At 46.0% G+C, this 22,237-nt stretch overlaps 2 protein-coding genes across 4 annotated transcripts in view; one reads left to right on the forward strand and one right to left on the reverse strand.

Moving 5' to 3' along the window:
* ZNF827 (zinc finger protein 827) overlaps positions 1-12,073 on the reverse strand; it is a 120,784-nt gene extending 108,711 nt beyond the window's left edge. For all 3 annotated transcript variants that reach the window (XM_056855486.1, XM_056855485.1, XM_056855484.1), the window contains exon 1: positions 11,965-12,073. In XM_056855486.1, the coding sequence (XP_056711464.1) occupies positions 11,965-12,007 (43 nt within the window). In that variant the 5' untranslated portion in view covers positions 12,008-12,073. The remainder of the gene's footprint in view (positions 1-11,964) is intronic.
* A 243-nt stretch (positions 12,074-12,316) lies between these two features.
* Positions 12,317-22,237, forward strand: part of LSM6 (LSM6 homolog, U6 small nuclear RNA and mRNA degradation associated) — an 88,682-nt gene continuing 78,761 nt past the window's right edge. Inside the window, exon 1 of the mRNA XM_056855673.1 lies at positions 12,317-12,322. The gene's annotated coding sequence lies outside the window, so the exon portion shown is untranslated. The remainder of the gene's footprint in view (positions 12,323-22,237) is intronic.

Below are 22,237 nucleotides of genomic sequence, written 5' to 3' on the forward strand. Positions count from 1 at the left end.
ACTATCACAACCTTGTCAAGCCAAAAACAACCATTAAGTTTTAGACTTATAAGTAGGAAGAAATGTTTTGCAAATAAAAAATAAACAAGATTGGGGGCTGGCAGACATGAGTTTGAACTGCATCTATATTATTTTTATCAGCCTCAACATTCAAAGGAAACAGAAGGAGGGGCAAATGAAGACCAATTGTAGATAAAGCAGTGCACAGCATATACCCTTTGCACAAGTAAAAAAAAAAAATCTGCCAGACTCCTAAAATGACTGTAATTATGATAGTAATGAAATTATTAACTCATTCATACTAAGAATAATAATTTCCCCCACATGGACCCTCTTGTCAGCAATGAACTATATCATGACCCCCTATAGTGGTGAAAGGTTAAAAATATTAAATAGGAACTGTGATAAATGTTCCCCTTGTACATGTAGTATTTCCTAGTGAGGAATTAAGGACTACTAATCATTACATAGCACTGTCTGCCCTACATTTTATTGGTAACTCTGCAGTATTCACTAGTGGAGAGAATCCATAGAAAATTGCCCCCATAATGCATGATAGTAGTTAATCCAAACGGAAGTGAACATGTTAATGCAAACTGAAATCTAACTTCTACAGAACCTCAGTTCTGAGGGAGGCTTTCATGTCAGGAGAGATGAGTTCTTCGGTGTCCCAAGTCCAGTTCCCATGTTAAATCCATCAACTATATGGATGTTGCCAACATTCACTGCTGTTTGATTGAGGATCTACATCATTTCAAGAAGGTTTGAATCCTCTTTGCACACCTGATCTATCCGACCTAGTCACTGAATATCTGAATTGAACCCCTTTATCTCTTGGTTGAGAAAGGCTCACTGACATTTGGTTTTCTTGCCCCAAACTCGCCCCACTGGCTGTGCCAAACATAGTCAGGAATCTATTCTAGGATCCAGAACAACTGTTAAATGTACAAGAACCTAGAGGATTCCAGAGGCTTTGTCAAGTTAAGTCACAACGTGTACTGTGTACTGTTGACTCCTTATATGTAATACCTGTAATGGCATCTCTCTGTTGTGTTCTGAGATGATGTGTGCGTTATGCTGCATCCTGGCCTTCTTGCCTTCCTTAGTATTTCCTACTTATTTTCACTGCCACCAAAGCCTCTTGCCTTCTTAGTTGAACCCAAAGAACAGGATGGCTTAGCTATATTTGCTAGAATGACAGAACTGTTAGCATCTGGGGGTGGCTCTGAGATAAAAGGAGTTCCTTTACGCTAAATAAAACAGTTGTTTTCCCTTAAACATAAACAGAGTTCATTTAAAAGTTTAATTGTGTAGCAGTTTCAGTATAGTTCATAAGCTTAATGGTTTCAGATAGGTATATAAGCGCAATGGTTTCAGAAAGGTACAGTTCTCCTTCCTTAAACAGATCTAGCCACTTAGGCTAATACATCCACACAAACTTCTGTTCCTCACTTATTAGGCTAATATCTTCTTCACAGGCTTTCCTCACTTGCCACTTAAAGCTAATAACTTCCACAAAGAACACATATTTCTCTCACTCCCACAGCACCTCACTCTTCACCCACGCCTCTCTTCTCCCTCTCTCACACGTAAACCCGCTCTACAAACCAGTCAACTCTGCCCACTAGGGTACAGCTACCATCCAATCATAACACACTTTGATCACCCATCCAGCCCCCCTTTCTTACTCTAGGTCTGTATTTTATACTACAGCAACATATACGTACATACATACATACATATATACATATATATATATATATGTAACCCCATATTAAATCACAGAATTAAAATACAAATAAAACATTTACATAGCAAAACACCACAAGTACCGACATGGAGTAATGATATTACCAGGGAACACTGCCACACAAAAACCTGTAACATGAACATCACAGCTTACAACGCCAATGAACATTTTGGACCCATGGCAGCCCCCCCACCAACCAGTTTCTAGAAATCCACAGATTTGAAAAAAATCACCATCTAATACAGGGGTCCTCAAACTACGGCCCGCGGGCCGGATCCGGCCCGTCAGCGTCCTGCACCCGGCCCCCTTCTCCCTCTGGAGCCGCTGCCACCGCGCCCGTCCCTTCCCCAAACTAAGGTGGCCGTTCACCGTATAAAGCGTCGTTGGCAGCAGCGGAGCGGCGACACCCGCACCGACCCGGGAGCCGCCACCGCCTCTGAGCCTTCCCCGCTGCAGCTGCCCTGAAGAGCTGCCACCGCCACCTTCCTTTCCCCAGGCGTACGCGTGGCTCGGGGGACGGGAGGCGCCGCCTCGGACTGCAATGCGCCCCTCGCTGCCGCTGCTCCTCCTGCCGCAGCCCTGAAGGAGCCATGCCGGGCTGGAAGAAGAACATCCCCATCTGCCTGGAAGCCAAGCGAAGCGAGCGGGCGAGCGCTGGGCCCCCCGCGCAGGGGGCTTGGGTGGCGGCGCCTCCGGGGAGGGGAGGGCTGAGAGACCCCCGTTTCCTGCCTGCCTCCTCCCGCGCCCTTCCCCCTTCCCCTCAGGCGCTCTTTGCCAAGCAGGGGGCCAGCCCAGCCTGCCTCCCGCTCCAGGAGGCGGGAAAGGCGGGCGCGCTTTGGCAGCGGGGGGGTGTCTCTCAGCCCAGCGAAGGGGGGAGTGTCGGCCATGGAGAGGCACCTGGGGGAGGGGCGGTACGTCCTCCTGCCGCAAGTTAACTTTTCTTTGCCTGGGCGCCTGGCTGCCTTCCCGTTTGGGCGGGGGGGCAGCGGCCCCCAACAGTGTTTGAGGGACAGTGAACTGGCCCCCTGTTTAAAAAGTTTGAGGACCCCTGATCTAATACATCTAATCGAAATAATTGGATTCTTGCTATTCCACAAATTAGTTGGCAACTCTTGTTGTTGTCAGAGATGCTGTCACATCAGTTGTTTGGATGGTATTGTTCCCTTGCCACCAGAGCTTGTAGGTATCGATAGCCAGAATGAGGAAAGCATCAAAAAGCTTCTTATAAGTGCATTATGCATGTTTAGGAACCCTCATTCATTTATTGTGTCCAGTCTTCTGCATAATGATCTGATGTGTGCTGGATATACCATTACGCACGCACTTTCTTAGTTCAACATAATGTACCACAGATTTTCTGTTTCTGAGTTTCTCCTCTTTGGCTATTGTATTCATGGGACGTGCTCGTATTCTTGTTTTGTAAGCACACCATTTCTAGTCACAGACATGCTTTCCATGCACTATGGAATTTTTAGTAATTACTAGCCATTGTTGGGGTGGCTACAGTGCAATACTAAGCATAGTTACATCCTTTAAAATCCGTTTAAGTCAATGAATTTATAAGGGTGTGACTCAGGGGATTAACGCATGGGCAGAATGTTCTTGGTTTGCTCCTCCCTTATCTCACAATATTTCATTCCGAGACAGGATAGTCAAAGCATGACGCTCGTCCATCCCACTATAAGTCCGAAGCAAGTAGCTGCTGGAGGCTCCCCGTGCATTTGAGCCACCCATATAATGTGGGATAGTAGTGGAGTGACCGCCTTGTCATTGCCCAAGGATTGGCTGAGGGGTTATCCAATCAAAGGCCGATTCTCCCCCTTTTTTTTCTTGGGACACCAGCATTCCAGTATACCATCGTGACGGTGTGAAGCACCCCCCCCCCGACAGGGTTGGTCGGGGGGGGCGTCTGTCTGGCCTGGAGAGGGTCGGGGCTTGAGGTGCCTCTTCAGCCTCAGACCAGTCCGAGGGAGAGTCTGAGCTTTCCTCTCCCTCGGAGGCTACCTGGGTGGCTCTATGCTTAGCCAGCCTGGGTCACAGCCTGCTTCCTCCCTGGCTACTCTTCAGGACAGAGAAGCCCCGCCCCTTCCACCCTCTGCCCTCCCCCCGGAAGTCCATAAAAGGAGTTCTCCTTCCCCGTCACATCACTTCCCTTCCTAGCCAGCAGCGCGGCTCGCACCTGCCCCACCCTTGCTCACCCGCAGCTCAGCTGTTTGTCGGGGCTGGAAGCTTGAACAAAAGGAGGATAGTAGCGGGCTACTCGTGTGATTACACGCACGACGGCGTTCCGGTAATGTAGCGAAATAAAAAAAGTAGCAGTTTAGAACCGAAAAGATCATTAGAAACCAGGGATTGCTTAACCCGTTTTTTGTTTTTGCTTAAATCGCGCCTAAGGTGGGTCCGATGCGCTGCCCTAGGACGGTCATGGGTTTAGACCACGGGAATTCGCTACTTTTAAGGCACAAAGGCGAGACAAATTGGCCATGCGTTAAACCCCTCAGTTTAGGATTGCTCTACCTGGAAGTAAGTCCCATTTTATTCAACAGGGCTTACATCCAGGAAAGTTTTCTTAAGACTGAAGCCTTAGTCATGCATAAACTCTGGGAACGAATGAGCATCATTGCTATGACACTCAAATGCTATTCTCATTCCCTTCCTTGTGATCGTATGACAAACCACATCTTTTTTGCAAATATACACTTTATATATCACAAGTATTGCCACTATCACCCCAAAAGATATACATAAAGTTGAAGCCAAAGTGTGAGCACAGCCACAACGTAACTCCAAATGCATGATGTCCAAATATCACTAGTGGTAAAGCAACAAGAATATCCACTTGTGGCGTTCATTGTTTCTATGATTTATGATGGTACAACTGCTACTATTACTGTCTAGGACATCATTCCCCAGCGCAGTGCCCATGGACTCCATGGCACCCACCAGTACTTCCCTGGTACCTGCTGAGCATTTCGAAAAGGGAGTAGGGCCATTGTAAAGCGGGGCTTGTTATTGGCTGTTGTCATTCAGATGAAAAGGTTTTCCGCGGCTGCAAAAGCTGCAGCTGCAGCCACTGCAGGATCAGAAGTGCTAAATGCTCAGGCTTGTGGTTCCATTCACACTTCAGGCTTTCCTTCTTTTTATTCCTCCTTCTCTTTCACCCCCCTTCCCCCCTAAATTTCTTTTGTTTCTTTAAGTCTTTTGCAAAGCAAGGAGGGAGTTATTATGTTTGGCTCTGCTTCCTGTGGAAGCCATTTTCGGTTTGGCTCCACCTTCTGCAGAAGCCATTTTGGGGTGGCGCTCACCATCCACTCTCAAAATTCCAAAGGTGCCCACAGGCTCAAAAAGCTTGGGGAACCCTAATCTAGGATGTACATGGAGCTTTCTCTAAGTGCGTCACATATATTATCTATAACCCTTACAACAATCCTGTAAGGTAGACCAGTAACTGAGGCAGAAACATAATGGCTTGTCTTAAAGCCAACCATTGAGATCCATGCTCTTAATCACTGGAAAATTAGAACTTCAACAGTGATTGTGGACACTTTCCTTTACTGAAAAGTGAACATACCAACATGTAAAGATGTATTTTACTAATTCATAATATTGGTTTTTCTAAACCAGTACTCTTTACTTTGACTTGCAGCAGCTCTCCAAGGTATATGGCAGAAGGCTTTTATAGCCCTGCTATCTGAGATCCTGTTAAAATGAGGAACTTCTGAATGACAAGCATATATTATCCTAAGTAGAATTACACCCCTTATAAACCCATTGACTTCCACGGACCAATTAGAAGGTTGTAACTCGGCTCAGGATTGCACTGCGAGTTAAGGAAGCCCAAACTGCTTTCTTGACATACACCTCAGTCCCAAATGACTCGTTCCTAAGACAGCAAATCCACACTGTGCCTTGTTTGGCCTTGACACACTTGCGATGAGCTTGTTCACGAATGAACAACTGTAGAATAAAACGTAAATTACCCCCATGTGAACAGAGTCGTTATCTTTTAGATGTTACAGTTGCTTTGAGTTGATCAGCAGTAGATTTTGGTGCCTTGTGGATGTTTTGAATCACACAGAATCAACAACGTGCCATGTGTTAATTCAACCTAATTTTTAAAGCATTCTTCAAGACATAACTGTGACCTCAGTATGTCATAAGACTAATTCATTGTTCACAAATCCCCTGAAACATCTACTCAACACAACAAAAAGATCATGCGGATTTGACATGTCAACTACGGTGAACCACACTGTGGGATGAACCACAAGTATGTCACATGTGCACCCTGTAAGAGTTGGTTAAGCCAATTGTGACACCTAAATACAACTTGAGGGACATATCAAAGGCTGCAGCTGCTCAAGAGCTGAGCCCCACTGGCTTCAGTGGGGCACTTCTCCTAACTCCTAAGTGTCTGATGAAGGGAGCTCTGACTCCCAAAAGCTTATACCTTAAAACTCTTTTTGGTCTCTCGGGTGCTACCGGACTTGAATCTAACCGATCTCCTCCATACAGAGTTGCTACTTGATACACAAAACAGAATTTGATTGGCCAGAATTGGAAACACTTGAAAATTGCTTTGTATGCCATTGCTAAAAATCCCAGCTGGGATCAACAAATCACTTCAGACCTCCCACTCCCATAAAATTAAGCCAATACAAAAATGTAAACTCTTATTGCCAATTCGGTGCACAGCCTTTTAAGTGTTCACTCCTTACATGTTTATCACTATATTCCTTAAACCTTCTCAAAATGCCCCCTTTTAATTAAGAACATAAGAGCCCTGCTGGATCAGAGCAGCGGCCCACCTAGTCCAGCATCCTGTCTCACACAGCGGCCAACCGGTTCCTCTGGAAGTCAAACAACAGGGCTTAGAGACTGAGGCCTTCCCCTAATGTTGCCTCCTGACACTGGGATTCAGAGGTTTACTGCCTCTGTACGTGGAGGTTCCCTTTAGTCACCATGGCTAGTGACCACTGATAGACCTATCCTCCATGAATCTAATACTCTTTTATAGTTTGTCTATGCCTGCTAGACATTCCATAGCTTCCAAACCTTGAAGCTTCATCTTATACCTGCCTATCTCAAGCATCCTACGTTGCCTTTCTTCCAGCTCTTATACCTTCCCTTCACTTAGGTTTGAACACACACACACTCTTACGTCCATCCATCTGCATCCCATTTCTGTATCACTTCATCTCCAGCATAAGTGCATCCAACATCAATCAGGAAATACTTCACTTGGGAAAATCCTGAGCCTTTGGTGATAGACCTATTATTAAAAACTCCACCACAATGAGCTATGTAAAACTATTTGTGTCCTGCCCTGGTATCTGATATTTCCCTTGGAGCCCATCCTAAGTTTGAAAAATGCTGTTGTGATATCAAGTAGATTTTCCAATATAAAATGTTAAGACTGGTACTAGAACAAGGAATGCCTTAAAAAAAACACCTTATCATACAGCCACTATGTGGGTTCAGCTCACATGCCTCATATGGTACGGCTGCTGTAAACCCATATATTCACCTAAATGTTTTTCTTTAAAGGGTTTCTGACAAAATACAAATTCTCTTGTAAGAGGACCAGGTGATGTGGTGCAGTGGTTACAAGTATTGAACTGGGATGGGAAGTTTAAATCCCCATGTGCCATGAGGTTTGTTGAGTTGAATCATAGAGTTGGAAGGGACCACCAGGGTCATCTAGTCCAACCCCTGCCCAATGCAGGAAATTAACAACTACCTCCCCCCCACATCTTCAGTGACCCCAACCCTCCCCCCACCATACCATTTACTGTCTCTTAGCCTAACCAACTTCACTTGTTGTAAGGATAAATGTGAGGGGACAACTATATATGCTGCGTTGAGTTTCCTGGATGAAAGGATAAAAACTGAAGCAGATATCTACACAAAGCGACTTCATAGTGACATTGGAGTATCACAGCTGTGACAAGAAGGTCCCAGGTTTCAGATTCACTTCTGCCACAAATTCACTACAGGGACTCAGTCAAGACATTTCCCCTGAACTTCAGCCCTCTATCTTCAGGATGGGAATAATAATACAGATATATCAAACAAGATTGTTTGTTGTCAAGACAAACATAACGATCTACAAAAGAATAACTGCATTGTTTTCTAACTGTCTCTATTCTGTATACGTTTCAAAAACTAAAGAAGCATTAAAGAAATGTATTCACAAATTGTACATCTGGCCCAATAATTCAACATTGTTTAACATTCTCTTTTAAAAAACGAAAGACTGTTGACCTCCTAGAGCTGAAGGTCAACAGCTTATTAATCTCACCTCTTTCAATAGTATTTCAAACCCAGGCCAGAATTCAGAGGGCCAAGCACTAAGCTCTATATGTGCTGTAGAACTTCTGAGGTTTTCCTTTCCAAAGCGGTTCTCCTTTCCTCTAAGGCTGGCCAACAAATCCGTCCCTAAATTCAGGAGTTTTAAAAATGGCCTCCAATTCATCTTAAAGACCACATGGGAGGAGGGGGAGGGAAACCAGGATACCCTTGGTATACCCTGGAAAGCACATACATATGCCTAAGGATCTTTGGATACCACTCCTAATCTTTCCTATATTCTCCATGTTCTTTTTGTAGTAATAATTGATATCAAGTCGTTCTTTCTTAAGTTGTAAGTACACTACAATTTTCTTCATTCCTATACTTATTTTAATTATTGTAATTGTCAAGCTTCATCTTGTATATAGCTTTCCTCTCTCAAAGCCTGTATTTAAATCAGATTTTCCTTACCTATATATTTATCCCCACAAGCAACAGGCCCACTGGAAATAATTTTTGGAAGTAAGCACAGTCAGTATGGTGGGTGATACTATTTTATTTCCGCCAGCATCACATTTCTGAAGTAGAAAAAGCAATTATCTGAGAAGCTAATAAAAAGCTCAGGCCTCAAATACTGAAGATTATCATAATAGCATGGAATTCTATAGGGCTATTCATTAGTAAAGTCATCTCATCGGGCTCTCATATACACATGTGGGTGCTTAACTTTAGGCAGGTACATCAATAAGTTATGCTTAGAAATAAACAGATTTGAAGAGGTATATGGTTGGATTATTGAAGCTCAGGCCAAAACAGATTTACTCAGGAGTAAGACCCATTGAGTTAAATGAGATTTCCTTACCGATAGGTATGCTTAGGACTGTAGCCTTTTTCCAACATTGGAGAACTTTATAAGCTCACTATATTTTCTTGTAGTAAACCTGTCGCTTGTGAAAACATAAAACCCATACTTTGCAAACAATGAATTCTGCATAGTTGTTATACTGATTATAGTATAATACTACCACAAGATATATTAGTGTCTGCTGCTGCATGCTCCATTTGCATTTTATTATTATGCATTACTTAAGAATTAATGAGAACATGAAGGGACTTTACTATACAATTGCATTTGGGGGGCAGAGCTAATGTTGACATTGTAAGTACCATCCTAACTCTTTAATTTCCTGCACTTTGCATACTGAACTATGAAATGTTCTTTGAAGGTGGTACAGTGCCTTGCAATATGGACGTAGTCTCCCTTGAAGACAAATTGCATCACAAGTGCTTAATGTAAAAAAGATTATAAGTCAAAGGGTTCAAAATACCTTTAATATCATTAGTTTTTTTTACATATGTTAAAAGTACACAAATTCACAGCTCTTTTACACTGATGTAGTAGACCCCCCCACACACACACATTAGACAACCTTTAAAACGTTTTAAAACTAAGCCCCCAAAGCCCAAGAAACAGCGCACTAGCTCTCAAAAGCTGGATTACCCACTGCCCTTCCACAAAAGGCCATTGCTCATTGTAGTTAATAAATATTATTTTCCTACAAGCAAGGGGAAGAACGTATAATCAAACTTGCAACCGTGCGGGGTGGGACCCACCCAAAGCGAAGCAGCCTCGTTGCAAGAGAGAGCCGCCCGAGTTAACTAAAATGGAGACGGAATTTCATCTCTGCCCTAGAGAAACAGACAGAAAGGGTAACGGCACCGGGTCCGGGTCAAGGTCACCAGCAGGGCAGTCTGCAGCTGTTTGCAAAGCTCTCTTGCACCGCGTGCACGACGCGCTTCCCAAACTCACAAATCCAGACTGCCGAACACGTTTTTGGACCAACTAACCCTGTTAAGTTTTGTTGTTGTTGTTTTTAAATTGGAAATTTTAAATTTAAACGCCGCCGATCCCGACATTATTTGGGCCAGGCTTGGGTTTTTCATACGCCGGCCCCTTCTCAGACGCGTCTGTAGGAAATGCAAAACAAAGGAAATGTTGCCCCCCCCTCTTCGCCTCCCTCCGTCTCTTTTAAGAGATCAGTGACCTGCCCGGGGAGGGGGGGGTGTGTGTGCAGCGGCTGCAGACGGGCAGACAGCCCCCCCCCCCAGACTTCCAGGAACTCCCGCAACCTTCCTCAACTAGGTTTCCTACAAGAAAAAACCCGTCCTGCGCATTCCGAAACTGACCATTCTAGTGGGAGGAGGCAAATTGGGGGGTGGGGGGTGGAATAAAACTATACGGGTCACACCGAAGATCTCAACCCAACCCTTTGCGCTTGAGGCTGCAAGGAACCAGGAGCGACATTAATGCTATTTCTCCCCCCCCCTTCGGTTCCTATGTGCCAGGCTGCGTGTGCGGGGGCGCAAGGGCGGGAAGCAAAGTGCGTGGCGGGGTGGGCATAAGTCCCTTCCCCCCCCCTCTACGCGCTATCGAAATATTATTTATAACTCTGGAGGGAAGGGGGGGGAGAGGGATCGATCGCGCTCTCTCTGCGGCGGAGGAGGGGAAATAACCATGCACACATAAGAGGCGCCCCCCACCCCCGCATCAGCCTTAGCTCCTCTCCCTCCTGGTGAACTTCAGGTGACCGACCATGGCTTGGACACATAAGCAGTTCAGCTCGCCGACACTGAACCCCGGGGCACAGCCAGGGAGGGGCGAGCATGCACCGAGCATATGTGCAGGGAGCGCGCGCGAGAGAGAGAGAGGAAAATGACCCTTTGCATCCGCCGCCCCCTCTTCACTCCCCCCCCCCTCCGCCGCCTTCCTTCCTCCTTTCTTTCTTTAGACCCAGCCAACGGGGGCAAACGGTCGCGGGCTCCTAAGGATCCTGCCCGTATTTTTTGCAACCTTCGCATTGTTGCACCCTCCCTCTTTCCAAAGCCAGGAGAGGAACCGGGGGGAGAGAGAGAGGGAGGGGGAGAAAAAAAGTTAACTGCTTTGCAAACTGGGAGGACCGTGGGGGGGGTGGATTGGAGGTGGAAGAGGAAGAGGGGGGGTGGGCAAGGGGGAAGAGGAGGAGGAGGGCGAGCGGCCGTGTCAATGTGTTGTGCATTGCCTGCAGGCGGCGGGAGGAGGGCTCAAGACGCACTTTGGAGTCCTTCCTGTGCTCTGCTGCTCTGGTCTGGGGCAGCAGCAGCGCCGCCGCCGCCGAGGCTCCCCCCCCTTGACCCCTTCCTTTTATTGCAGCCAGGAGAAAAGCCCCCAGCTCCAGCCACAGCCTCCCCCCCCCCGATGCTCTGCAGGGACCTCGCGTGCCACGAGCTGCCTCCCGCCGCCCCCTCCTCTCCCCGCTCCTCCGCGGCGGACGGTGGTGTCTGCGTGTGTCGTCCCCCCCCCGCCGCCGCCGCCGCCGCCGCCGCCGCCACCCGCGCCGCTCCCTACCTCGCCCTCCCCCGCAGCTCTTCCCCTCCTCCGCCTCCCGCCTCCTCCTCCCCGGCTCCGGGGCAGCCGAGCCCCGCCGCAACCTTTCGCCGGGGACGCACCGCGCGCAAGACCCTTTGCGTTGCAACTCCCCCCGCGCCCCAATAAAGCAAGCCTCTTCCACCCCCCCCCCGCTACACCCAAGAGAAAAGCCATTTGCACACAAATGCACAATCGCAAGGGAGGGGAGGGGAGCGAGGGGAGGGGAGCGGAGGGAGGGGGCGGAGGAGGGAAAGAGACACACACACACAGAGGGAGAGCGAGGGGGAAAAAAAAATTAAAAGGGCACAAGGCTGTTCATCACCAACATGGCTGCCTGAGCTCAGACCTAAACGAGGAATAACCCAGGCGGTGTCTTTGTCAGGCGTCACCTCTGTAACCCTAAACTAATGCACAAAACGACGGGAGGACGCTGCGGGGGGGGGGGGGGAGGCGGCAGGCAGGAGGGGGGAAAGGGGGGGCGGCAAGAAGAAGAAGAAGAATTAGAAGGAGCACTTACGTGAAGAGAGGCGCTTGGGTTGCTCCTGCTTCCTCCTGGGCATTTTCCCCCCTTTTCACATTCTCCTCCTTGGTTTAATGGGAGATCCGATTTAAAAAAAAAAAAAAGAAAGAAAGAAAAAGACCCCGAGGGGGCAAAGGGTGGCTGGCCGGGGGAGGCTGGGTTCCTTCTCCTGGCCAAGAGGCTTTTTCCACCCCCGGGAGCCAAGAAGAGGGGATTTTTCCCCCCCTTCTTTTTTTCTTGCCCTCCCTCTCGCTCCCCCCTTTCTCTCCCCCCCCCGGTCGTGCACCTGGCTTGTCCCCGGTCGCGATATTCGTCAATGGAAACGGATCTAATGGGCGAGGGGGAGAGCGCGCGAGTGTGTGTGCGGGGCGCGCTCGTACGCGGTGTCAGTGGTGAGGGCTGGTGCGGCGGTGTCTCTGGCTGCTCCCGGCGTGTCTCCAAGCCCCTAACTAACACTAATGCAGGGATCAAAGGGCAGCGGCGGCGGCGGCGGCAGTGCTCGCACACGGGCTGGGCAGGGAGGCAGGGCGAAGAGGAGACACACACCAGGCAGAGCACACCAGGCAGAGCAAAGAGGAAGGTGCCCCCAGGCTCCTAGGCTGCGCTTTACGCACCGGATCCCCAGAGCTCCTCGGCTCAAGGTTCAAGAAGGGGACAAAGGCAGCCCCCGGGAGGAAGCCCGGGTCCATTGCCAAAGGCAGAGCCAGACTTTTGGGGATGCTTGGTTTGGAGATGCTCTGTACAGTCGAAGGCAGGGGGCATGATCAAGGGTCAATGTCTGGAGTGTGTGTGTGTGTGTGTGTGTGAGTGTGGCCATTTATTCATGGAAGGTTTTGCATTGGATTTGCCACTCTTTAGATGCACTTTTCCCCCATCCATATTCTCAGAACTCAACAGTAAGCCGCCAGGCAGAGTTTTGAGAATTCAGATGGGGAGAATGTGCATCTGTAGAGTGACAAATCCAATGCAAAACCTTCCATGAATAAATGGCCACAGTGTGTGTGTGTGATTGTAAGGGGGTGGGTGGGATGACCTCAAATGGTGACGTTGTTTACAACGTTTGCGACTCGGGAGTTCGGGATGGAAAATGCTTTTCTACCTTGGGGACGGTAGGAAAGATTTTTTTTTTAAAAAAAATGTTGAATTACTGGGTTGAATTATGCAAAGTAGGGTATCATCCTAGAGAGCTCTTTAATGGAGCTGATATGGGGGGGGTATGAAAACCATAACTCCTTGATATAAAAGAGCAAGAGTCCAGTAGCACCTTAAAAACTAACAACAATATTTTCTGGCAGGGTATGAGCTTTCGTGAGCCACAGCTCACTTCTTCAGATACAGCTGTGGCTCACGAAAGCTCATACCCTGCCAGAAAACATTGTTGTTAGTCTTTAAGGTGCTACTGGGCTCTTGCTCTTTTCTACTACTGCAGACAGACTAACACGGCTACCCACTGTGAATTATCTCCTTGATATAAAGAAGGCGATGAGGTCACCCCTAATAGTTGGTTTAACTGCTACATGATGCCCCTACAAGGCTCGCAGCCATCCTGACTTCAGAATTTCGACTTTATTCCTACACAAATGCAGGTATGGGGAGCTTTCTCCTGAAGCATTTCCAGTGTGCATCATGAACCCAGGATTGCAGTTGTCATTAACTGATACCTGCTTTCATTACTGGCACAAAGCACACATCTTTCTTCAAAGGAAGACATGAAGGGGAGGAAAAAAAATGGGAAAGGGAGTGGGGCTCACTAAAGCACAAAAGGTACTCCGTGAAAGAGAGGTGCTCTTTTTTGTGACTTGCAGTCATTTGGATAAAGGTTCACTCTGAGGTTGTTACTGATTTAAACTGTAAAACCTGTTAGTACAATTGAAGTGGAAAGATTTGAAGCACAGTTTGTTTCATAGAGCTGCTGCTTTGTGTAAAAAGAAAAAAAACTTTGAAGTTAGTAGAAGACATAATATGAATTATGACTGAGAAGTAAAAGAGTATTTTTAATGTATTTTTCTGCTGTGAGTTCCCTTTTTTTTGTTTTCTTGCTTTCGGCAATCTTACTCATCATTTTACTACTTTATATTTAGTCTCGGTAGCCTTAAAACACATCATTTGTTGTACAAAAGTGCACAGAGAGAACAAGAAGAATTCTATACAGCATCAATTATGTAAAGAGACTGACAAGATTCACCGCAGTAGTCTCTGTGCACAAAACTGGATTATTTCACGTGTGTATTGTGCTGTGTGTACATATAGTGTGCGAACCCTGGGAGGCCACGGCCAATCCTGGTTCCCCACCATGGGTGCACAAGCATCAAACATGACCCCCCCTCTATTGTCAGGTTACCTGCAATTTATTCCCACGCAGAAATGGCATCTGTATAGGAATTTCATCTTTTGTGCAGGCAACCTAAGTTCAGCTTAATGAAGCGTGAAGAGAAGAAGTTCAGGCACCCGTGTGCTTTGAAGGATAATAGACAGATGCGTTCCTTAAGCTGAAACTTCACACAGACCACTTTAGCACATCTACATGACAGGAAAGCCAGCACTTAGAGTTTTCCAAACACAGAGAAACTGAACTGGTGGACCTGTGCAAACAGGAGAAGTCTCCGTTCTCAGTATCTGGGATCACCAGGGGCAGGAAACAGGGCTAGCCTCCTCACTCATGGTATCTGTCAGTGCACCCTGTTGCCTTCTCCTGTATAAGTAAATGGTTTTCATTCACTTCTGTAGGGAAAGAGTGAAGTACTGCACTTAAGCATCTGTGGTGAGGGTAAAAGTTGGCCTCTATCCTCACAACAAGGTAGTGTGGTTTTCATTGTCAGGGACACAAGTAAGTGTGTTTCTGTGCATACTCCCAGAGGACTGTTGCAGTATAGATGCACACACCACTGTTGTAATGACAGGCATGTTGTAGCTTATAATTTAATAATAATTTATTATTAGGTCTATGACCGCAGTCTTGGACCAAGGGAGGAAGAAAGGAAGGGAGAGGAAGACCAGGGAAGATGGGAAGCATAATACATAGTATAATACAATCTTAAATTAACAATGCTAAAAATTAGGTGTCAGCCCAATAGGTAGAATTCCTAACTAAAATAAACTGGGGGCGGAGCAAACTGACTAAAAGTTGCCAGAGGTAGGCATTGAAAGTTCTTGCTTCTTAAGAGCAGCCACTCTGGCCAAAAAGTGGGCAACATTCGATGTGGCTGCACCATTAGTTGAGTCACCAAGCAAAAAAGGCAACACCCAGGCATGTAGAGGGAGGTTCAAGCTGGTGAGGACTGGAGCAATAAGAGCATCTCTATCTTGAGACCAGCGAGGACAGCGGAGCATCAAATTGTCCAACGTTTCAATTTCGCCCGTGTTACATGGGCAGAGACGGTCCGGAAAAGGTATCCCGGTATATCTGCCCAACATGACCATGGATGGAAAGGCATTTAAACGAGCTAAAAGGAGAGCCCGACGATGTGAGAAGATTAAAACCGTAGAGTGGAACTCTGGAAGCTTCTCTGGTGGGGGGAGTCCCAAGACCAGACCGGAGCAAGTACGTCTGGCCCTCCCAACCGTACTGGCCCAATCTAACTCCTTCAATCTCTTCAAGATTGCCACTAAATGAGATGGAACCAGGCTTATAATTTAACATCATGTTATATCATGAACATATACTGCATTTTCACATTAAAGTGGCTTACGGTGTTCCCACAGGCATCAGAGAAATATACACTGCCAGTGATCTGATTTACAGAATGGTTTCCAAGTATGCCTTTGGGTGCATTCATGGTAGCATTTTTTTTCCTTGCTGGTGTGATTGTGGTAAATGCTACTATAGTATCTAAACATCCAGTTCATATTGTGATCTTATTCACACTAGTGCACAAACAACTGGTGTGTGAAACTGTTCTAAGAGCGTTCAGATGTCCATTTCAACATGTACGGAAAATCTACATGTGTTCAGTTGAGGTTGTGAACAGTGGCCCACTTATCTGATTGAAATAAAAATGATTCCCCCCCCCTTGCAGTCACAGAATTAGTATTACATTCATTGGAAAGGGATACTCCAGTGGCACCAGGTTATCTGAACGCACGTTAACCACAGAGTCTGTTGCATGCTGGATGCCTTTTGAAGGGTGTCTAACATACAGGTCATGGGCCACAGCTGGCCCACCAAGGACAATCATGTAGCCCACAAGGCAACTTGAGAGAACACAGGCCTGATGCTGCCTGCCTTAGAGACAGCAGGCAAAATGCTCTCTACCCCACCCATCACTCTGGTGCCTGTGGAAAACAGAATGGCAGAGGGGACTTAAAAAAAAAAAAAAACAAGTCTGAATCGGTTTGCAGTAGTCCAAGGCCACTGACAGCAATGTTAGTCTGTACCAAATCTTTGTCCTGGTCAGACCCATGCTGCTCCAGCCTCCCAGTCCTCATCTTCAGCACTGGGACGCTAGAGTAGAGAGGGTGCAGGTGGATAGTCCAGAGCAAAGGTTCATAGAAACACAGAGTTGGAAGGGACCACCAGGGTCATCTTAGTCCAACCCCCTGCACAATGCAGGAAATTCACAACTACCTCCCCCACACACACACCCAGTGACCCCCTACTCTGTGCCCAGAAGATGGCCAAGATGCCCTCCCTCTCATGACCTGCCTAAGGTCATAGAATCAGCATTGCTGACAGATGGCCATCTAGCCTCTGCTTAAAAACCTCCAGGGGAGGAGAGCTTACCACCTCCCGAGGAAGCCTGTTCCACTGAGGAACCATTTAACTGTTCCTTACAGTCTTCTGTCAGCTGCCTTGGGCTTGTGCCCATCCTTCCAGCCAGCTGGGGAGCTTTCTGTTTGCCTCCAGCTGGGAAGGGGAGAGGGGCTTACTGTGAAGAAGTCTAGAAGAAAGCTGCTCTGCCTGGACTCTACACATGCTCTACTCCCAGCCTCCTGATCCTGAAGCAAAGGATTGATCTTCCACCCACTTGTGCCCAGCTGACCAACTGCCAGGTGGAAGGGCATCCATGTGTGGTATGTCTGGGCCCACCAAGGCAGGCAGAGATTATCTGTGTGAGGAAGAGGGGTTTGTGTGGCTGTTCTTTCAAGACTGGGTGGGGAAAATGTTCCCTCAGGTGAACAGCAGAATTTTTAAGACCCTAAATCAGTTTCAATGTGAGTAATAAAACTGATTATTATAATTATGTGATCACATCCACTGATTAATAATACTTCCTGTTGCAGAGCCCTTGCTTTGCTGATTCTTACATTGGTATTAGTAGATGTTATCAATATTGAGGGCCAAATTTTCCCCCACCGAAGTCTTTTGCTTCAAATGTTTTGTCTGTCTTTGAGATGGCATATGTGTGTGAACAGCTCTTTCAATAATGAACAAAAAAACTGTGTTCTCAGCTTACTGACACACATGAATACAATTCTGCACACTCTACTGCACAAAACACGCGCTCCAAATTTTGATGTAGTAATTCAAGCTAAGAAGTGCCAGGTGTCAACAAGTAGTAAACAAAAGAAATATTCTTTGGTGGTGGAAAGTGCTGTCAAGTCACAGCTTGACCTGTAGGGTTTTCAAGGCAAGAGATGTTTGGAGGCAGTTTGCCACTGCCTGACTCCACGTGGGCTGAGAGAGTTCTGAGAGAACTGTGACTGTCCCAAGGTCACCCAGCAGGCCTCATGTGGAGGAGCAGGGAATCAAATCCAGCTCTCCAGATGAGAGTCTGCTGCTCTTAACCACTACACCATGCTGCCTCTCCATTCTATATTCTGTATTCTAACAGTGCTATATTTTTAAGTACAAGTTTTTTCATTTGAACAATGAAGTGGTTTGCTTCTGTTCTTTGTATTTCTGGTATCTAGGATAAAATTAGATATTAATTAAGTTGTTAAATTATTAATACTAATCCATATTACTACTAACCTAATTAAATACTATTAATACAATCAGTGTCTTCTAACATTTTAACAATTTAGGGTCTGCATGGCCCAACTCAATAACTCTTCTGTAAGAGCTGTCCATCACAACAAATGTGTGTGATACCCATGCCTTTGACTAAACTTGTTTCACTGTGTCCCTTACCATGTGGTGTCTACAAAGTTCTTCACACCATTGAGAAGAGGAGCTGGTTTTTATATGCTGACTTTCTCTACCACTTAAGGGAGACTCAAACCGGCTTACAATCACCTTCCCTTCCCCTCCCCACAACAGACACCCTGTGTGGTAGGTGGGGCTGAGAGAGCTCTAACGGAGCTGTAACTTGCCCAAGGCCACCCAGCTGGCTTCAAGTGTAGGAGTGGGGAAACAATCCAGTTCACCAGATTAGCCTCTGCCGCTCATGTAGAGGAGTGGGGAATCAAACCCGGTTCTCCCAATCAGAGTCCACTGCTCCAAACCACTGCTCTTAACCACTACAGCACTCTGTTGAAGTGGGCACTGGTTCATGAAAGCTTATGGCATAGCAAATGTATAGGTCTTTAAGGTACCAGAAGACTGCTGTTCAGACTGCAACTGATTAACATAGCTCTGGAATCAGTCTTGGTGTCCTGTACAGCAGCAGGTCTAAGGGCCAAAGGCGTGGTCAGAAGCAGTCCAAGTCAAATGCCGGGTTGTCTTCAGGTTCCAAGCAGCAGTACCAAAAGCGTTATCCAAACAAGGAGTTAGGGTCTGGTCCAGGGTCAGAGTCACACAGTCTCAGAAACAGCCAGCGCTCACAGTCAACACAGAGTGGTAGCAACAAATTGTTCCCACAATGAGTCAGCCACAGTAGCCTGCTTAAATAGCCCTGAAGTGGATCAGCTGCTGCATTTTACCCTGACTCAGCATTCTCTGCCTGCGCATTAACAGAGGCATAACATCCAAATCGCAAGATGTCATAGTTCCACTACATAGCATCAGGCCACACCTGGAGTATTGTGTGCAGTTCTAGAGGCCCCACTTCAAAAAGGATGTGGACAAAATGGAGCAGGTGCAGAGGAGAGTGACAAGGATGATGAGCTGCCTGGAGACCAAGCCCTATGAGGAAAGGCTGAGATAGTTGGGAATGTTTAGTCTGGAGAAGAGGAGGTTGAGAGGGGACATGATTGCTCTCTTTAAGTATTTGGAATATTGATATATCATCATACAATCCGAAATACTATTAAAAATCACAGAGAGAGCCAGCGGAGGCTAGGATCATGCACTCACTTGCCCCTCCATGTGTGTCAGCACCCAAATGTGTGTGTGAGTGTGTGAACATATGATCCTAGCCTCCGCTGGCTCTCCCTGAGATTTTTAGTAGTATTTTGGATGGAGTATATCGATACTCCATCGGAGCAGCAGGAAAAAAATTTAAACACATCGAGGGGGCACAGAAAAGGGGTCGACCATGGCGGCCTCCATCTCCAAAATGGCTTCCTGGGGCATTGCAGAGAGGATGACTGAAGGCTGGCTAAAGGAGGAGTTGGAGAATGGGGGTGTGGCGGGATGTGGGAAGATCAACCCACAGCTGAACTATGTACCTACTCACATCCAAGATAAACTCGGAAGAAAACTGATTTTCGGAATAAAACAGGGACTGGAAAACCCCGGGGAAATCACGAAACAGAAGCAAGCTGAGCCCCGAGGGAGGGAACATCATGCATAATCCCTGCAGAGAATAGGGGATAATCTACCATAGTCTGCCTAGTAAACATCGTGATATGACATCACCCCATGGGTCAGTATTGACGGGATTACCTTTACCTTTTATTTGGAAAGTCAATACAGTTCATAGGTAAAAGTTGTATATATCCTCTATCTTGTATAAATATGTGATGTACAATCTGCACTGCATTTTTAAATGGGCTACATACAAGTTTATTGTGCCCCTTGTTTTAATAAAATTTCAGTATGCATAATAATATTTCAGTACGGCATTATCAGTCTATGCTGCATTTAAATTGAGTTATACTAATTTTCTGAGTTCTGCCATTTGGCCCAGATGTTACCACCTTATTTAAATGAAGGCTGTGGTACAATAATGGGATTCAAACAGGGAGGTAGAACTGCCACCAGTATATTAGTTCTAAGTCCCGAGGGGGACTCTACAAAAAAAGGGCTTTCAGTGGTTCAGGAGAATCCTGGGCATAAAGATCTCTGCTTGTGCTTTCTGTAACATCATTCTCCCATCAACTCCCCGTTGATTTCTATAATAAATTAATGCTGACATTGTCGGTACTCATTTACACTACACTGGTTTCCTCTCCACCATTTGAAATTTCCTTCAGGGAGATTATGTGGTAGCAACATCTGAAGACACCATAAGAGTCATCGCTTCCTTGGAAAAGCTCTGGAACAGTGTGAGAAAATTTGATGGCAATTAAGGATGTCCTACACAGGACATCTACTTGAAGTGTTTTGGCCAGGAAAGGATTTGTGGCTGTTTTAAAACACACATAGTATAATATCTTCCCTTTGCTTCATACCCCAGCTGGGTTGCCACCTTTTAAACTGGTCCCTCTAGCTGTCCCTTTAATTACAGTTTGATCTGCAGCAATTATCAGTGATGTTAGTTAGCTCCATGGCATGAGAAGCTTCAAGTGCCCATTTCTGCATTTTTGACTTCTCTGTAAGGCACAGGGCATTTTTTTCCTGCCCAGCTGGCAACTTTAAAATTCTGTTGTCTATAAAAACTATCATTAAAAAATTCTAATTCATGTTCCTTTAGGCTGTGGATTCTAACCGTATGTGCTTTATTCAGCAGGTCTGAATAGTAAAGGGATGGTTAATGTACAAACCCCAGTCCAAATGTGAAAATGTGCCCTATTAAGAGGGAACAGGAGGGAAAATTCCACCTGGAATGGCTTGTCCTGTCGCAGCAGTACTATGATGGGAAAAGCCACAGCAAAATGCTCCCTTCTATGAAACATTTACAGTGCAGCCCTAGCTATGCTTACTTGAAAGTAAGCCCCATAAGATTTCAGTATGGCTTACCTCTAGGTGACTATGACTAGGATTACAGCCTTAAAGTTACAGGAGGCTGCTGCCAGTCTTACATCTCAACCAACTTTTTTTACTGTCATGGCGTTTAATTGATTTTCATCACTATTTTTTTTTTGCCTTAAAACTGCATCCAAAACCTATATCTTCAGTATTAATTCCACTGATACATATGACTATGCACAAGTCATGACGATGTGATGGTAATGAAGTGTACAGTACCATAAATGTACAAGACCATGTTCAAATCTTCATATGAGTAAGGAATGTTCTGCTGAAGCACTTAAATTAAGAACGGTGGTTTGGAGTGGTGGACTGATCTGGAGAACCAGGTTCGATTCCCTACTCCTCCACATAGGTGGTGGACGCTAATCTGGTGAACCAGGTTGGTTTCCCCACTCCTACACATGAAGCCAGCTGGGCGACCTTGGGCTAGCCACAGTTCTCTTAAGAGCTCTCTCAGCCTCACCTACCTCACAGGGTGTCTGTTGTGGGGAGGAGAAGGGAAGGTGATTATAAGCCATTTTGATTCTGCCTTAAGTGGTAGAGAAAGTCAGCATATAAAAACCAACTCTTCTTCTTCTTAAATACAATCTGGAAGGATGGGTTGCAAGAGGAGGACACGATGAAGCATTTTGAGCCAAACCTGTGGCTTCAGAGTTCATTTATGCGCAGGTGTGTGTTCTCAGGAGAGCGGCTTCTAGCTCAGTGATGGAATTTGTGCTTTATGTGTATGAAGTTCCAGGTTCAATCCATAGCATCTCCAGCTGAAGGATCTCTGAGCAGGTGCTAGGAAAGACCATCCTCTTCTAGAGAGTTTTTGTCAGTCAGAATAGACAGTACTGAGCAAGATGGTCCAATAATCTGACTCAGTTTAAGCCAAGGCAGTTTAATCTGTTAATATTGTGCACTTTTAAAAAAAATGTTAAATTTTGCCTCTTGCATAAATTATGTAAAAAAACCTAATATTTAAATTTTGTATGTTCTATTATGCTAGTTACAAAGATAAGCCAGAAGTTATGTAGGAGACAAGACTGAAGCCACTCCATAACTTCTGGAAATCCTCGCGAACTGTCCCACTCCCTCTCTGACATCATACATTTCAGCAGATGTTTACCACACACTCTCAAGACAATCTTTGTACGGGTTTCTGTGTATATTCAGGATGCTGAATTCTCTGTCCAATAGCAATTGCTTGCACAGAACTGAAGAATACACAACTCCTGTTGGTATTTATGTTATTTCTCTCAGGGTCTTTCCTCTTTAAAAACCTAGCATACAAGTCTTGGGCAATGAGACAATAGGAAGTGGTTCATTCTGAAG

The sequence above is a fragment of the Euleptes europaea genome, chromosome 9 (assembly GCF_029931775.1).
Source record: "Euleptes europaea isolate rEulEur1 chromosome 9, rEulEur1.hap1, whole genome shotgun sequence".
NCBI lineage: Eukaryota > Metazoa > Chordata > Lepidosauria > Squamata > Sphaerodactylidae > Euleptes > Euleptes europaea.